Source organism: Callionymus lyra, chromosome 13 (assembly GCF_982586985.1).
Source record: "Callionymus lyra chromosome 13, fCalLyr1.hap1.1, whole genome shotgun sequence".
NCBI lineage: Eukaryota > Metazoa > Chordata > Actinopteri > Syngnathiformes > Callionymidae > Callionymus > Callionymus lyra.
The window spans coordinates 23,811,717-23,826,838 of record NC_141830.1 but is presented as its reverse complement, the minus strand read 5'-3'; the positions used below and the strand labels follow the sequence as shown (position 1 = coordinate 23,826,838).

Sequence of the window (15,122 nt, the reverse complement as noted above, 5' to 3'; positions counted from 1 at the left end):
CTCAACTTAACTGTGATAGTCGGCAGAATGGAAGTGTAAATATAAATAGGACTTGTACAGATGTATCAATAGTAACAGATGCATTCAAACACCCTCTAAACAGAAAAAGGTTGCAGTACCAGTTCAACCACTAGTTCACCTGTTAAACTCATCTTTAAAAGGCTGAATCGGTGAACGAGCAGATCTTCAACTTTCCTGTTCAAATCAAGGGTCCTTGCTCTCTGTGCGACTCATGGAACTGGTCTTCTTCTATCCCTGCCTTCACAGATGCCAATGAGTGCGAGAGAAAGCCGTGCGTGAAAGCTTTCTCTTGCAAAAATTTGATTGGCGGATATCACTGCGACTGTTTTCTGGGATGGTCTGGACAGAACTGTGACATCAGTCAGTATTCTCCGCTTGGCTCCTCCCACTGGCATCCCTCTCCACCAGTCCTAGTCCTAGTTTATCACATGGTTTCTGTTTCCCGCCTCGGCGAACTGACGCTCCGCCATCTTGGATTTTAATGGCCTGCATGTGTGCATGTGGCTACAGGTCCAGCTAGCTAACATTCTCCAGATGCTTCACCTTTTCGAAACTTCCAACTCTGAACACACCTCGCTGTAGATCGTAGCGTCTAGTAAATGCTGACTCATGCTTTTGAGAGAGCGTGGCTAACTCGTTCTTTTTTTTTCTTCTGTCCGCAGATATGAACGGCTGCAAGGGTCAGTGCCAGAACGGAGGGGTGTGCCAGGTTTGTTGTGGGTCCGTGCGAGGCTGCTGAGAATGAACGTTAACTCTGGCCTCTGTGTCGGTCAGGAGGGTCCGAGAGGCTTCAGCTGCCAGTGTCCGCTCGGTTTCGTGGGAGCTCGCTGCGAGATCCAGAGGAACAAGTGTGACAGCCGACCGTGTCAGAATGGAGGAGTTTGTCACGCAGTCCAGGGAGGGTTCGTGTGCGAATGTCCGCCGGAGTTTGCGGGTCAACTGTGTGAGGTGAGTGAAGAGAAACGAGTTTGTTTGTTCACTTTAACACTTTTTTTCCAATGGCTCCACATTAGTATCAAACTGGCTCTAAAAGGTGAAAACTGTGGCTTTTCTAATGGCATGTTCATGTATGGGGATGAGTTCACTGAGAGGAAGTGAGACAAAGACTGATTGTTTTGTTTGATTTGGAACTACAATGTCTTTTTTTATTAGTTAAAAATAGTTTCAGGGAAGGATTGTTTCAGTCCTACTGAAGCAGCTGAAATCAACTGGACGTTGAGGAAAAGCTAATAATATAAAGCCCTGCAGTGAAAGTTTATTATTGTAAATAGTTCGAATCCCTCATTTTGATGAGTCATATCTGTTTAGAGTTATTAAGTGCTCATTTAAACGGTTGCTACACAGTCATAATCTCATAATAATGTTCGATCCTAAAGTGCATTAAATACCTGAAAAATAAGGCCTTTTTTTGTATTTAAGTATAGTTTTGTTAGTCTTAAAAAATTTAAATACACAATTTACATTGACATTAATTAAGACATTATTTTAATGTAAAATCTCAGAAAGAAAATGCCAAATCTAAATAAAGAATTATAATAATAAAGTGTAAATTCAATAAGAATTGTATGTCCAATATGTCTAGTTTTTCAACGTGGTGTATATTGTGCCGGACATTGATTTTATCTTGTATTCTAAATGCATATACATTTGTGTATAACTGTCCTTAAACCTATGTAAGTAGTTGTGTTGTATAGTTGTTTCCTTAATAATTAACTTGGTCCTAAATGTAAATTTAAAAAAAATGGAATTTCAAAGTGAAATTTTGAAAATGTAATTGGAAAAAATAAATTTTACAGCCATTACAATGAAAATCCTTGCAGGTGACCTGGATAAAAACGTGGTCATGGAAGGGTTAAAACATCCAGTCGTCTGCAGGGATCAACAATTGTCAACATGAAAATCTGTTCTCGCAACAACATGCTAAAATCTTCTAACGAGCGATGTGTACAAATGTAGGCTAGCCGAGACCGCCCGGTGTCTCAGGGGAGCTGAATGGAGGACATAGCTGGTGGACCGCCAGTCCACATTTAGCTGCTCTACTATAAATACGAGGCTTGAATGAGGCTGAGTACTACTGGACTCTGCTATGGGACGGTGTACATTCCTGCGCGGCACTGCCAGAAACTTTGATGCGCGGCGTCAAATTTCCGTGATTCCTATCTGAAGTTGTGTAATGTGTTTTTCGATGGCGAGCCGAGGAGCGTGTCTGCGCCGTTCGAGCGGGAAAGAGGTTCTTCTTCTCATCATCGCCGTGTGGATCCCGGGCCGTTCCCGGCGCCGCGTCGTCAGGGAGAGGCGCTAAAAATACATGACCTTTCACCTTTGTATCAGACCGCTGTGGCTCGGCGTGTTGATACGCCCTGCACATATCTGCAGATGAGCTCGGAGGTCGGGCTCACTGGACCCCACCCGTGTCTGGTCCAGAATCACCTGAGCTTTTCTCGTCCCAACCACGGACTCAGACTTCTCTGAGGGTTTTTTCAGTCATAATGCAACAGCTGATTAATGTGTTTTTTTTATTAAATAATTTTTACATTTTTCACGCGTTATGTGTGACAAGAGCAACATTTTGCAGGTTAGCGTCTAAACGACAGCTAGCATTAGCATCCAAATAACCGCTAGGTTAGTGTTGGTAACACTCGCAGGTTAATGAGCTAAACTTTACCTTGGATGTTGAAGTGTTGGTTCTGCAGGATGTCTAAATAGTAAGTAGACGCATTGTAAATCCTCCTGGTGAGAATTCTGCTAACATCTCAACAAAAGCTCAGCTGTGTTGTGATGTTAGCGTTAGCGTTTAGCTTCACTGTACACAAGCCGGCGGTAATGGCGTTCTGTGGTGATGAGCAGACCTCGCGGAGGGGCTCCGACCACACGCAGACCATCACCAGAGAGAAAAACTTCATCCGTCAGCAACACTTGAGCTAAAATAAACAGTTTTGACCACAGACTTCAGTCGAAAGGTTCAACACCTTAAATGGCCAACAGGTTGCCCGACGCGGTCGTGTTTACGCCGTCTAGGTTTTCAGCCCCGACACGTAGAAATGGCGAGATTGTTTCGCTGCTCTGAAACAAGATCTAAACACGAAGTGTGATCCAGACAAAAGTGTTGTCTGTCTGACCCCCCGCTCCGCTCATCGGGGAAGATCAGGGCGTGGAAAGACTTCAGGACCACGTTATGAGGGACTGGAGCTCATCCTCTCTGTGTTTTCTGAAGATCCCCACATGGTCGCCGTCCGACTCGTGTGACTCCAACCCGTGTGAGAACGAGGCCCGGTGCCACAGCATGGACCAGGACTTCTACTGCGCCTGTCCAGAGGGCTACGAGGGGAAGACGTGCGAGCGGCTGAAGGAGAACTGCAAAACCACCTTGTGTCAAGGTGAGTCAGGAGTTCTGACGTTTAATGTTGGCATTAGAAAAACTAGATTCTCATATTTGGTTGGAAAAATTGCACTGCTTGTCTAGATATTGGCGACAACCTAGTTTTCTCTTCAAACACATTCTATGGAAGTTAATTAGTGCCTTCACAATATTAAATGGTTGAAATTAACATTATTGTTTTTTATTATTATTGTTTGGCTAATCGAATACAATCATTTCTATAGTTAAAGTTTGTTATTGAATAATTTAATTCAATAATTTTATATTGAAAGATTTTTATTATTTTTTTCAAATAATTGATGTAAAAAAAAATTATATATTTTTTAAAAGAATGAAATTTCAGCCAATTATTGTCACTGTTTTAGCAACATTTTTACAATGAATTTAATAGGCTGTGAATAAGAAAACATTGCATTTAGAACAATTATTTTTTAAACTGTTGGAATAAGAATATCAAACTTTGTTTAAAATAAAAGTATAATTCAAGATTTCAATATACAAAGTATTTTGTTAAGCAGCAAATACAATCCAACTAATTTAATTATTAAAAAATATTAATCTTTCGATTTCATTGCCATTGAATTAAATTATTAAAAATGCCATGCTTAAAAAAACTAATTTAAAACAACAGTAAAGTTTCAACCTTGGACATGTTATCAGTTAAATATTATGGTATAGTCCCACACTTTCTCTCAGAAGCCTTGACAACTGATCTTCTTTTCTTCCGTCTCTGTCCTCGCAGTGATTGACAGCTGCACCGTCACCGTGGCGACCAACAACTCCTCGGAGGTGCAACACATCTCGTCCAACGTGTGCGGCCCTCGGGGTCGCTGCCTCAGCCAGCCCACGGGAAACTTCACCTGCGAGTGCGAGCCGGGCTTCAGTGGGATCTACTGTCACGAGAGTGAGTCCCACAGACCCCCCGGGGGAGGCTTTGGACTCCGTCTCACGGACGCCCCTCTTCTTCTTCTCCTCCTGCTCAGACGTCAACGACTGCGTCAGCAGCCCCTGCAGAAACGGCGGCACCTGCATCGACGGCATCAACTCCTTCCAGTGCTTCTGCCCGGACGGCTGGGAGGGTCAACTCTGCGACCTCAGTGAGTGCCCCGGGGCTCTCTCTCCATCTTTCTCTCTCGCCCTCTCACCATGTGTTTCAACATCATTTCATTTTTTCCTCAGACGTGAACGAGTGCCGACACGACCCGTGTAAGAACGGCGGGCGCTGCGTGGACCTGGTCAACGACTTCTACTGCGAGTGCAGCAACAAGTGGAAGGGGAAGACGTGTCATTCTCGTGAGTGACGTCTCCATGTTTCTGAAGTTTTGAGGTTCTTTCGTCGGATCTTTGGGATGAAAAACATCGTATTGCACTGTGGTCGGCCTTAACATTATGACCACCTGCCTTTTTACTAAGTGGTCACTTGACCTGAAGAACTTTGGCAGGTGAGGTAGCGACAGGGTCAAAGGTGACTGAGGTTCATTGATAAACAGAGGGGGGGGCTTAAAGAAGCTTCTAAAGCTCCGGTGTTCTTGTTTAAGCAGGGGCCGAAATCCTTTAGAACAACATTGTTGCTTGATTCTATCTCTATCACGCAGAAACCAATATCTCCATCATTTTTAATCTCTGTATAATTGTAGACATTGACAAGTTATTTTCCTTATCTTATGCTCAACACTGGCATCATTATAAGTTATTGAAATCAACTTTAATCTACAAACCTTCTTTCTTTATTCTTCCTTTCGCACTTTCTCTGGGCAACTCGCTTCTTCACTCCAACTTCGTTGCATTCTCTCTTCTGATCGGTCGAGTCCCTCTCTGGGTTTAGTTCCATTTTGATGCTACAGTCTCATAATTGCACATTTAAATTCCCACCTGCAGTTAAAAATCTATGATTTTTTTTTCACTGTAAAGATCCGTCAGACATGGAACATATAACTGTGGTTCCACTTTAATTTACAAAGAAAATTCTCTCCATTTTGCACTCAGTTCATAGATCCATTTTACATTTTTAATATTTTCCTGTTATAGAAATGACTATGCTTTAGAAATAGTGCTTTTTTATTTTGTAAAAGGTTTATATATTTAAGTGTCCAATTTTCAAAACAAATGTCATGGGATGGTCGGTTGTATTGATCATGTATCACATAGTAGTGATATTAAGCTTAATGGAGTCAATATTTATCAAATTTAGAGATAATAATAATGAAATAAATACTTGCCCTAGTCTGTGCGATACCTTGGCTCCTGCAATGGTTTAGGTGATGGATTCATTTCTTCAGTTTTGAATGGATACTTTTTGTTATTCTGGGGACTTTGTCATCATCCTTTATTCTTGTGACAGGCGAGAGTCAGTGCGACACCACCACTTGCAGCAACAGGGGAGTCTGCTACGACAATGGAGACGCTTTCCGCTGTGACTGCCCGCCCGGGTGGGAAGGCAACACCTGCAACACGGGTGAGGGGGATTCTGTTGTGAGAGATATCTCGATCTTTATGCTTTCATTTATGCTGTTTCACTCGTTGACTCGTTGACACACGAAAGTTGCCGACTCAGCAACAGTCGAATGATCTGATTAAAATGTGGGGAGTCGATGTTGTCTCAGATTAAATATCAGCGTCGTCACGACAAACAGAATCGGTGTACAAACTGGTTCCTCGGCTGATGTTTGGTTATCCAAGTGTGACCGGAGGTTGTTTTCTCACCTGGCAGCCAAGATAAGCACGTGCGCCTCCGGTCCGTGTTCCAACGGGGGAACGTGCGTCGGCGGAGGAGACGCCTTCACCTGCATCTGCAAGGACGGCTGGGAGGGTCCCACCTGTGGACAGAGTGAGACATCGCCTTTCTAAATAGACGTCCTCCGTCGTTGTAGTTCAGAGGATCGTGCTACACGACACAAACATAGATACGTTTAGGAATATCGTCACATTTGCATCATTTGTATGGACAAAAACACATTTATTGTATGTTATCTATGTCTATGTTTATGTCTCAAATGTTTAAATGTTTACAAATATAAGTATTTTATAAATACTGAGTTCTGAGACATTTCCCACTTGAATAGAACATTTTCATAGATTTATGATGTTTATTAAGGAGCTTTTCTACGTCCAATGAAAACATTTAATACACATTAATACCTACAAATGGTACTACCAGCGTTCTTGCTAGTATGTGGATGCTAACATACTCTTTGTGCTAGCTTGGGTAACTGCTAGCTGCTAGAAATGCAGCTCAGTTTAACAGTCTGTTTAATGTTGTTTAATGACAAAACACTCTTTTTTTTTTTTTCTTTTTTTTTAGAACACTTTTACGAAGCTTGTTAGCGCCAATAGCTCGGAGGCTAACACCACAACAGTTCAGTGTTAAGACTCTCATAAAAAGGGCTATAAATATCTCGCCCGATGAAAGCTAGCATTGTGTCGTAATTAGCTTTAGCCAAAATAACCTCCCAGTTATGTTCGAGAAGAAACTCTACCGGTCGTCGCTACCAAACCGACTGAAGAATTGTGGGACAATTTTCCAAACATAAATGTAATTTTCTGTTCTGTCCGTTTTCTCTCCGTAGATATAAACGACTGCAACCCTCATCCGTGGTGAGTACCCCCCTCTCTGCCGTGACCCCCCTGCACACTTCACACGTGGGCCGGAGGGGTGAAGCTCCACGAAGAGAAGAAGTGTCAGTTATCCTTAAATTGAGCCTCAAAGAGATGAGGGGAGAGTGGGGGCGTCTTTAGAGGAGGGGGCTCAGTGATGAATAGGACAGAGGGGGCGCAGGGGGGACACCTTCTTAATGGAGAATGCAGGTGGGAGGTGCATTTGTTGTGAGGGTGGGTGGGGGGGGGGCACATGTCCATTCTTCCTGACCTGGGGGGGGCTGGAGAAGCGGGGTGGGTGGGGGGGGGCATTAGCATCTGAAAGGTGGGGGACGGTATTGATGAGCTGGATTGTGCTTTGTGACCCTCTGACTCACACACACACACACACATACATCTACAAACAACTGCACAATTGCACACATCTGTGTCTGCTACACACACACGTGCTCACCCCGGCGCTCTCTCCTCAGCTACAACGGCGGCGTCTGCGTGGACGGCGTCAACTGGTTCCGGTGCGAGTGCGCCCCCGGGTTCGCCGGACCGGACTGCAGAATCAGTGAGTACCAGAGAAAAAAAAAGGATCTAAATTCATGAGCGGAAGCGAGGACGGACACCTTACAAGGGAGCACAATGGCGGCGCCCTCTTGAGCCGTGGGGGTCGGAGGTCAACCCTCCTCCCCACTCGCAGTCACACCAGACAAATTAGCCGGTGACCCCCGAATTCTTCCCCTTTGTTTCGCCCGAACGCGAGAAAGTGGACGACAATGGATGTGAAATCGCCACCGCGGCCGGTCACATGACACCAGGGTTCACCGGAGAGTTGGGTTTGAAGTCGAGGGGAAACTTTCACACGTCGCCGCCGGGGACACCTTAGCATCGCGAGGTTCCACGTTAACGCTTGTTGAGTCCGTCCGTTACACCTTAAGACGTTCAATGACACGCTGAAATAACAAATAACAAATAATTTGTAACAATCACAAAACCAATCTGAAGCTCAGTCATTGGTGAGGTACTTGGAGTAGCATCTGCTCCAGCTTCTGTTCGACTAAATGTCGTTTCCTTGCAGACATCAACGAGTGCCAGTCGTCACCATGTGCCTACGGCGCCACCTGCGTGGACAAGATCAATGGTTACAGCTGCATTTGTCCGCTGGGTCGGACCGGGTCCCGGTGCCAAGAGTGTGAGTTTTTTGTTCGACACACTCAGTCAAGGCATCACTAGTCAAACAAAGTGTTTTGTAACAAGTTTTCTCTCCGGGTCAGTCGTGGGCGTGGGTCGGTCCTGCCACCACACGGGTCTGCAGTTCCCTCACGGCAGCCGCTGGGAAGAAGACTGCAACAACTGCCAGTGCGGCAACGGCAGGGTGGACTGCACCAAGGTAACCTCCTCACCCGTCACGTCTGGCACGAGGTGTGAGAGCGCCGTGGCGGAGGAGAGGTTTTTTTCCCAGAGAATCTGCCGAAGTCGACTTTCTCACACTCAACAGTTGTTTGGACGAGTCGTCACCTGCAGTCACGTCGCTGCCGGTGTTTGATCAACCTCCGCTCCGTGCCAGACCCTGTAGGCCAGAGCTTTATCTCAGAGATCCTCAGTTGTGCCACGAGTTTAGACTTTGTGATCGTGTCAATAATGCTAATACAGAATCGGTGTACAAATAATAATAATTAAAAAAAACATTGAGGATTTTCTTTAATGGTACTGTATCAATTTTTAAACTTAAGACAGCTAAAGAAACAAGAAAATCCCGCTAGATCAAGGCGATGACTGAGGACGAGAGGATACAGTGACTCCGGTTAAAGCTGAATATTTGGACATATTTTGGTTTCAAAACGAATGAACGAAGTTATGACTCCGTCTAGAGCAGGGGTGGGAAATTATAATTCTTCAAGGGCCACATTAAATTCCATGAATGTTGTTAGGGGCCGTTAAGCAAAAAGAAAGACGAGAAAATCCCTAAAGAAAAAGGACATTCGTTATTATGCCGTGACATTTATTAAGCTTATTAAACTGCAATTTTATTCTTATTTATTTTATTAAGGTTTTGAGGGATTAATATATACTCGAAAAATTACACAAAAAAAGGATGGAAAAGGTAAATTAGTGTGAAAATGTAAATTAATAAAAAATACAAAATACAGTTGTTAATGCATAAGTTCCATTTATACATGATCAAACTTTGACATTACAAGGGCCGCATAAATACAGTCAAAGGGTCGCATGTGGCCCCCGGGCCGCACTTTGCCCAGGTCTGGTCTAGAGTCATGTGGTTTTAGTCAAGTACTCGGACAATACTACAAATATATACTTGTTACTGCAGTACAACTATAGTTTTTCTCCGCCCCTACATCTTGGTTCTTACCAATACTAGTGATCAACTTTGTTAAGACGGTTCTTCGGTCTCCAGGTGGTCTGTGGGCTTCGGCCGTGTCGCCTCCCGTCCTTGGAGCAGCAACAACTCCCGGCGTGTCCCTCCGGCAGAGAGTGCCTGGACCACAAGTACCTCACCTGCTTCACCCCGCCCTGCCACCAGTGGGGCGTCTGCTCCGCCACCCGAGCGCTGCAGTCACAGCCCGACACCAAATGCCAGCCCAACGCCGGACACCTGGACAACAGCTGCGCCAGGATAACGCTGGTCTTCGACCGGGACAACATCCCTCCGGTGAGCCCTGGTGACCAGAGAGGTGCGCCGCCATGTTTGACTTGCTAACCTCGAGGATGATGCTTGCAGGGAACGACGGTGGAGAACATCTGCTACGAGCTGAGGTTCCTCGCAGACATTCGTAACCTGGCCAAAGATCATTCGCTTCTGCTGCTCTGCGATCTTTCCCATTCCAACCCGGACGCCGTAGAAGTCGCCATTGTGAGTTTGACTCTATGTTAATGTTAAGATGTATTTCTAATTTATAGTAATGTAACTTTGACCATACTGTTTTTAAAGTAGCAAGTGTTTTTCATCGCTACTAATAGGCACAATCGCTCAGCAATTCTTTTCCCAGAGTGATGTAGCATCTACTGTTATGCTAGCAGCAGGAGCTAGCATGTTGCGTATAGTGTTGGCTTCTTGTAATGCTAACTTGTCAAAGGTGCTACGAGTGTAGCGTCGCTAGCATTCAGAAGCTCACACTTCTCTCCTCGGGCTCTACAGTCGTTCCAGCCGGAGGATCTCAGAGACCACAGTCGTATCCAGGAAGTGGCGAGCACCATCGTCGGCTCGCTGTCCAAGAGGCACAACAGCACGGTCATGCTAGCGGTCATCGAGGTCAAGGTGGAAACGCAGGCCATGCCTCGTTCAATGGGTGAGTCACCGTTTTGTTTGAAGCAGCTCTTGATATGGGACGCGCAGTTCGAAGCCTTGGAATCGGATTCTCACCACTGGGACCGACATGATCTAAATTCTCCTTAAGAGGCCAGGACTCTACAGCCCCAAGCTAGGGTGTCACCACTGGTTACGGTACATCTTCGCTGGTTCTAGTCAGCTGACGACCAGAGTCAGGCGTCAATAACAAGCAACAACCTTTTCTTCTTCAGCCTGAACTCAAGCTAACAAACCTAAGGCTAGAGTTGGGCATCAACCAGTAGTCTTCGATGTCGGTTCTGATGACAATACCTTCACTTCGATAAGGGTTCCTGAACATTTTCTTTCTATTCCAATTGCATACGATCAATTCTAAGCACAAAGTATAAAACTTAAAGGGCACCTAATGTGAAAAGTCGTCCTCTTCAAAATGCAGTAGTTCATTCATGATGACGTTGCTCCGTTTTGAAGTTATTACTTAATAAAGTTCTCTCCCGTCTGAAATCTCGCCAAACGAGATTAAGGTTTAAATTAAACATTCTGACATCACTCTGGTGCAGGTGTCCTCCCCTAGAACCCCTAAATCAGTTAAGAACCTACATGTAAATCGTGAAACAAAATAAAATTTTTTTTATATAATTAAACAGCAAACCTTATTTTTATTATTTGTTTTTAATGTACAAAACGGGAGTTTAGGGATGAGTTTGAAATTACGAGAGTCCTTGAATGCAACTCTTGTTTTTGTGACCGATCAGAGCAAAGTGGGCGTGGTTGCTTGGACGAAATTTAGTCTCAGCTGAAACGGTGCATTTTGAGTGGGCGGGGCTTAAGCATATGTTCTAATGTAAATATATTTATTAAATGTGAGTTTTGTGCAAAAAGAAACGTACAGATGAGTATAATAGAGGATACAATTTAGGAATTACACTTATATCAACACATTAGGTGCTCTTTAAGTAAAGTGTTTAAGTTTTGGTCAATTTATACTGGATGATGTGTTTATTGTAGAAATAATAAATAACAAATCATTCTGGTGCAAAAGTGCTCTTGTTAACATGTGACAAATCAATCTGATGTGCAGTTTTTCTTCCATTAAAATCCTCATTTTATGAAAAAAAAATTCAACCGCGGCCACTGAATCAACGAAGCATGTTTTGATACTTGTGGTGTCGGGCGTTGCCAAAGTTCGATTCCCTACGTAAGCCTCACTGAAAAAAGACTTTTTAAAAATTACGTTGTTTAATTTTGGCTTAACCTTTTGACCTCGAACGATTAAACTACGACGTCACAAGTCCCGGAGAAATCCTAGGAAGCGGCACCACAACCATCAATCGCACAGTAGAAGTTTTTTGGTCCCAGAAATCCCGCCAACTATACAGCTTCCTGCGAGATGTCGTAGCGATGATCGCCACAGATTTATCAAACACAAGTTAACTCTGTATTCCCGGTATACGAAACTGTTATGACCACGTTTAAAAACTTCTTTCCATCTCGCCGACAGATTTTCTGGTGCCGCTGCTGTGTGTCCTTTTCGGGCTGCTGTGCATCTTCTGCGTCATCGTGTGCGTGTGGTGGACACGCAAGCGGAGAAAAGAGCGCGAGAGGAACACGTGGCCGGACAACAACGTCAACAACCACTGGGAGCCGCTCCGCCTGGTGGTCGGCTGTCCTCAGCCGGCGGCGCAGCAGCTGAAGGAGAGCAACAGGGAGGCGGAGCAGGAGCGCAAGAAGCTCATGGGCCCCTCGTACCACTCGTACGACGCCGAGGAGGAGGAGGAGGAGGACGGCGACGAGGAGCTGGAGGAGACGGAGGGCGAGCTCGACGAGGAGGAGGCCGGAGCGGAGGCGGGGAAGCCGCCGGCGTATAAGTACTCTAAGGCTGCCGTGCAGTCCAGCGAGGGCGTGATCTGCACGCTGCACACTTCCAGTTCACCCCTCAAAGCGCCGCACCGGACCGCCAGCTGCAGCCCCAAAGACAACCGCTGGAAAAACGTCCCCAAAGAGATCAGAGACCCTTGTGTGTGAACCAGCGAGCGCTGGAGACGACCGGGACTTTTTTTGGACTACTTTTTTCAGGAGAGAAGAAGATTTCGACGCGGTCTTTATTTTGTTGCGGTTTTCATCACTGTCACCTGGAAGCTTTTTTACAATCTCAGGAGGCTCAAGCACAGTGAACATCTTTAGTTTATCATGCTTCTGTTCCTTCGTTCACCCGCAGAGGGCGCCAGAATCAGGAGGCGGAACAATTTATGTTTTTTTGAATCAGTTAAGGAGAAAGGAGAAAAAAAAACTGTAAAGAATTTTTGGTTTGTTGTTTACAAATATTTAGATTTGTCCGGTCAGTGGACTCCTGATACGAGGGTGCTGGACCGCCACTGAGGACGGATGAGCTTCCTCCTCGGTCCTCGAGCGTCAGCCTTACCAAAAATGGAAAAAAAAAGTAATGTAAAAAAAAGAAAATGGAAGTTGAACTCGGCCTGGAGGGGGCATCGACCCCAGTGCCTACTGCGTGGCCTTCCATGTTGTCGTTCGTTTGTAACTGGTGTTTGAGGATTTCTGCAGTATTTGAGTTGGTAGCAAGTGCCTTTCTCCGAGGCCCGGTCACGTCGGGCGCTCCCAAGTCTCGCTGCCCCGGTTCCACCTCCTCGTTGTTGAGAATATATCAATGTTCACGTTCACAGCCACTGACGGTATTTGACCCGAACAGAAACGAATGCTCTGTACATACGTGTAAATACTAAAGGAGTCGCTGTGTATATTTGAGATAAGTAACTTAAAGACGAGTCACACATTTTTATTATCATTGTTATTATTATTATTATTATTGTTATTATGATTAATATTATTTTTTATTTTTTTTACAACGCCATTCCTTTTATTTATGCCAGTTGAAACGGGCAGTTTTATAGCTTCACGTCCCGCGGCTGAGAAGCTTCACAGTGAGGTACCGCCGATGAAGGACTTTCTGAAGGGTTTAGAAATGGTTCCACGCCGGGAGACGTGCCTCTGAGCAAAGCCACTTTTTGACCGACGCTTTAAAAAGACACGTGACGCTGCTAATGAAGGCGAACAGTTCCGAGCAGCCCCGTTTATTTTTTCAATAAAAACAAATCTTCATGAGCAGATTTTTTTAAATTTGTTTATGAAACATCTATTTTATTTTAATATTTTAATTTATTTAGTTGATTTTTCTTTTTCCATCACATTTCCTTTTAATTAATTCCATTTTTTTAAAATATTTAATTGAAATTTCTTTATCCATTTGTTTCTCTCTGGACTCTCCCTGGCTCGTGTTCACCTCGGCGTCCATTTCTCAGCCCGTCACAAACCCTTTAGTTTCAGGTGCCTTAACAAGACTTGCATTATTTGTGTTTTTTTTTTATGTTGATTTCGACTGTTCAATCATGTGCTCTCGTGCAGATTGGCCTGCGCTCCTGCAGAATCATGAGGTCACGTCTTTGTGTTTGGTTTCAAGGCTTTAATGAAGGGAACAATAATGAGCGACGTTGTGTTGGTGTGTTCTGTTTCTACTCCGAAGTTACCAAAACTGTTACTGACATCAGGTGTTTGTGTAAATGGGACACGGTGACAATAAAGAGTTGGAGGTGCATCGCTGCTGGATGAATGAATACACAGGAGTTCTACTCCTCCAGGGCGCCATGTCGTGTTGTACATACCTTTTTCCTTATTTTAGTGGATGTTTCATTGTTCTGAAAAAAGTCATACCACTTATTTATTAAATCAGTTTTGACACATCTTCATCGGACTCCCGACATTTTGGTTTGAAGGATCTGTCTGCTGCCTTTGTTTTTGTTGCCATGGCGACGTAGGGCATGTGTACCGGAGAGGACAAACTTGAGTACAAAACACAAAAACCCGTTCGTCGGGTCACAAGATGTGTACTTTGTCATTTATTATGTTTTATTACTGAATATTACATGAGAACATTTTATTATTGACTATTACATGACATTTTATTATTCCCATCTTCCAATAGCTTTTCATATCAAATAATATTGTATTAATGATATATACAGTGTATATATGTATGTATGTGTATGTATATATATATATATATATATACACACACACACACACGTGTGTGTCTACATGTACACGTATATATATTTATACAGTGTGTGTATATATATATATATATATATTTATATATATTTATACAGTGTGTGTATATATATATATATATTTATATATATTTATACAGTGTGTGTGTGTATATATATATATATATATATATATACACACACACTGTATAAATATATATACGTGTACATGTAGACACACACGTGTGTGTGTATATATATATATATATATACACACACACTGTATATAACCCTTTTCCCTCATTTTTCACTGAGTTTTATTCCATATATTTGTTTAAACTGTCTAAAATCATTCATGCTATATTTTCACCTAAAAATCATTGATTAAAAATGTAGCTATACTTGTTCTTCCATATAAAAACAATTTAAAAAAGCAGAGAATAAGACAAGTTCTAATGACTGATGGTATTTACTGTCAGGCGTGTATATCATGATTGATGTAAAACTTCATACACACTACGATCAGTCAAACATCTTTTCTTCAATTTAACAAAGTCATGGATTTGGCGGCAGACGGTGAGAACACAAACACGATTGTTCGTCCGAAGCGTCTCCTGATGTTGACGGTAAAGTCCATGAAGTCTCCGGGCATCAGACCCCCCCGCCCTCCTTCATCGATCCACCACAGTCCCACGGCGCCAATGGAAGCCGCTCAGCTGTTCTCGGCCGATCACTCTCCACCAATGGGAGGCGTCGGCAGAGATGTGAA

At 43.8% G+C, this 15,122-nt stretch overlaps 1 protein-coding gene across 2 annotated transcripts in view; it reads left to right on the top strand.

Moving 5' to 3' along the window:
• jag2b (jagged canonical Notch ligand 2b) overlaps positions 1-13,902 on the top strand; it is a 42,254-nt gene extending 28,352 nt beyond the window's left edge. Inside the window, exons 10-26 of one of the 2 annotated variants that reach the window (XM_087804943.1) lie at positions 268-381; positions 684-730; positions 796-969; positions 3,236-3,398; positions 4,143-4,304; positions 4,384-4,497; positions 4,580-4,693; positions 5,742-5,855; positions 6,111-6,227; positions 6,967-6,994; positions 7,468-7,553; positions 8,064-8,177; positions 8,260-8,375; positions 9,402-9,656; positions 9,726-9,857; positions 10,143-10,293; positions 11,794-13,902. In XM_087804943.1, the coding sequence (XP_087661069.1) occupies positions 268-381; positions 684-730; positions 796-969; positions 3,236-3,398; positions 4,143-4,304; positions 4,384-4,497; positions 4,580-4,693; positions 5,742-5,855; positions 6,111-6,227; positions 6,967-6,994; positions 7,468-7,553; positions 8,064-8,177; positions 8,260-8,375; positions 9,402-9,656; positions 9,726-9,857; positions 10,143-10,293; positions 11,794-12,317 (2,525 nt within the window). In that variant the 3' untranslated portion in view covers positions 12,318-13,902. The remainder of the gene's footprint in view (positions 1-267; positions 382-683; positions 731-795; positions 970-3,235; positions 3,399-4,142; positions 4,305-4,383; positions 4,498-4,579; positions 4,694-5,741; positions 5,856-6,110; positions 6,228-6,966; positions 6,995-7,467; positions 7,554-8,063; positions 8,178-8,259; positions 8,376-9,401; positions 9,657-9,725; positions 9,858-10,142; positions 10,294-11,793) is intronic. The other variant, XM_087804944.1, reaches the window with a different exon arrangement.
• The last annotated feature ends 1,220 nt before the right edge of the window (positions 13,903-15,122 follow it).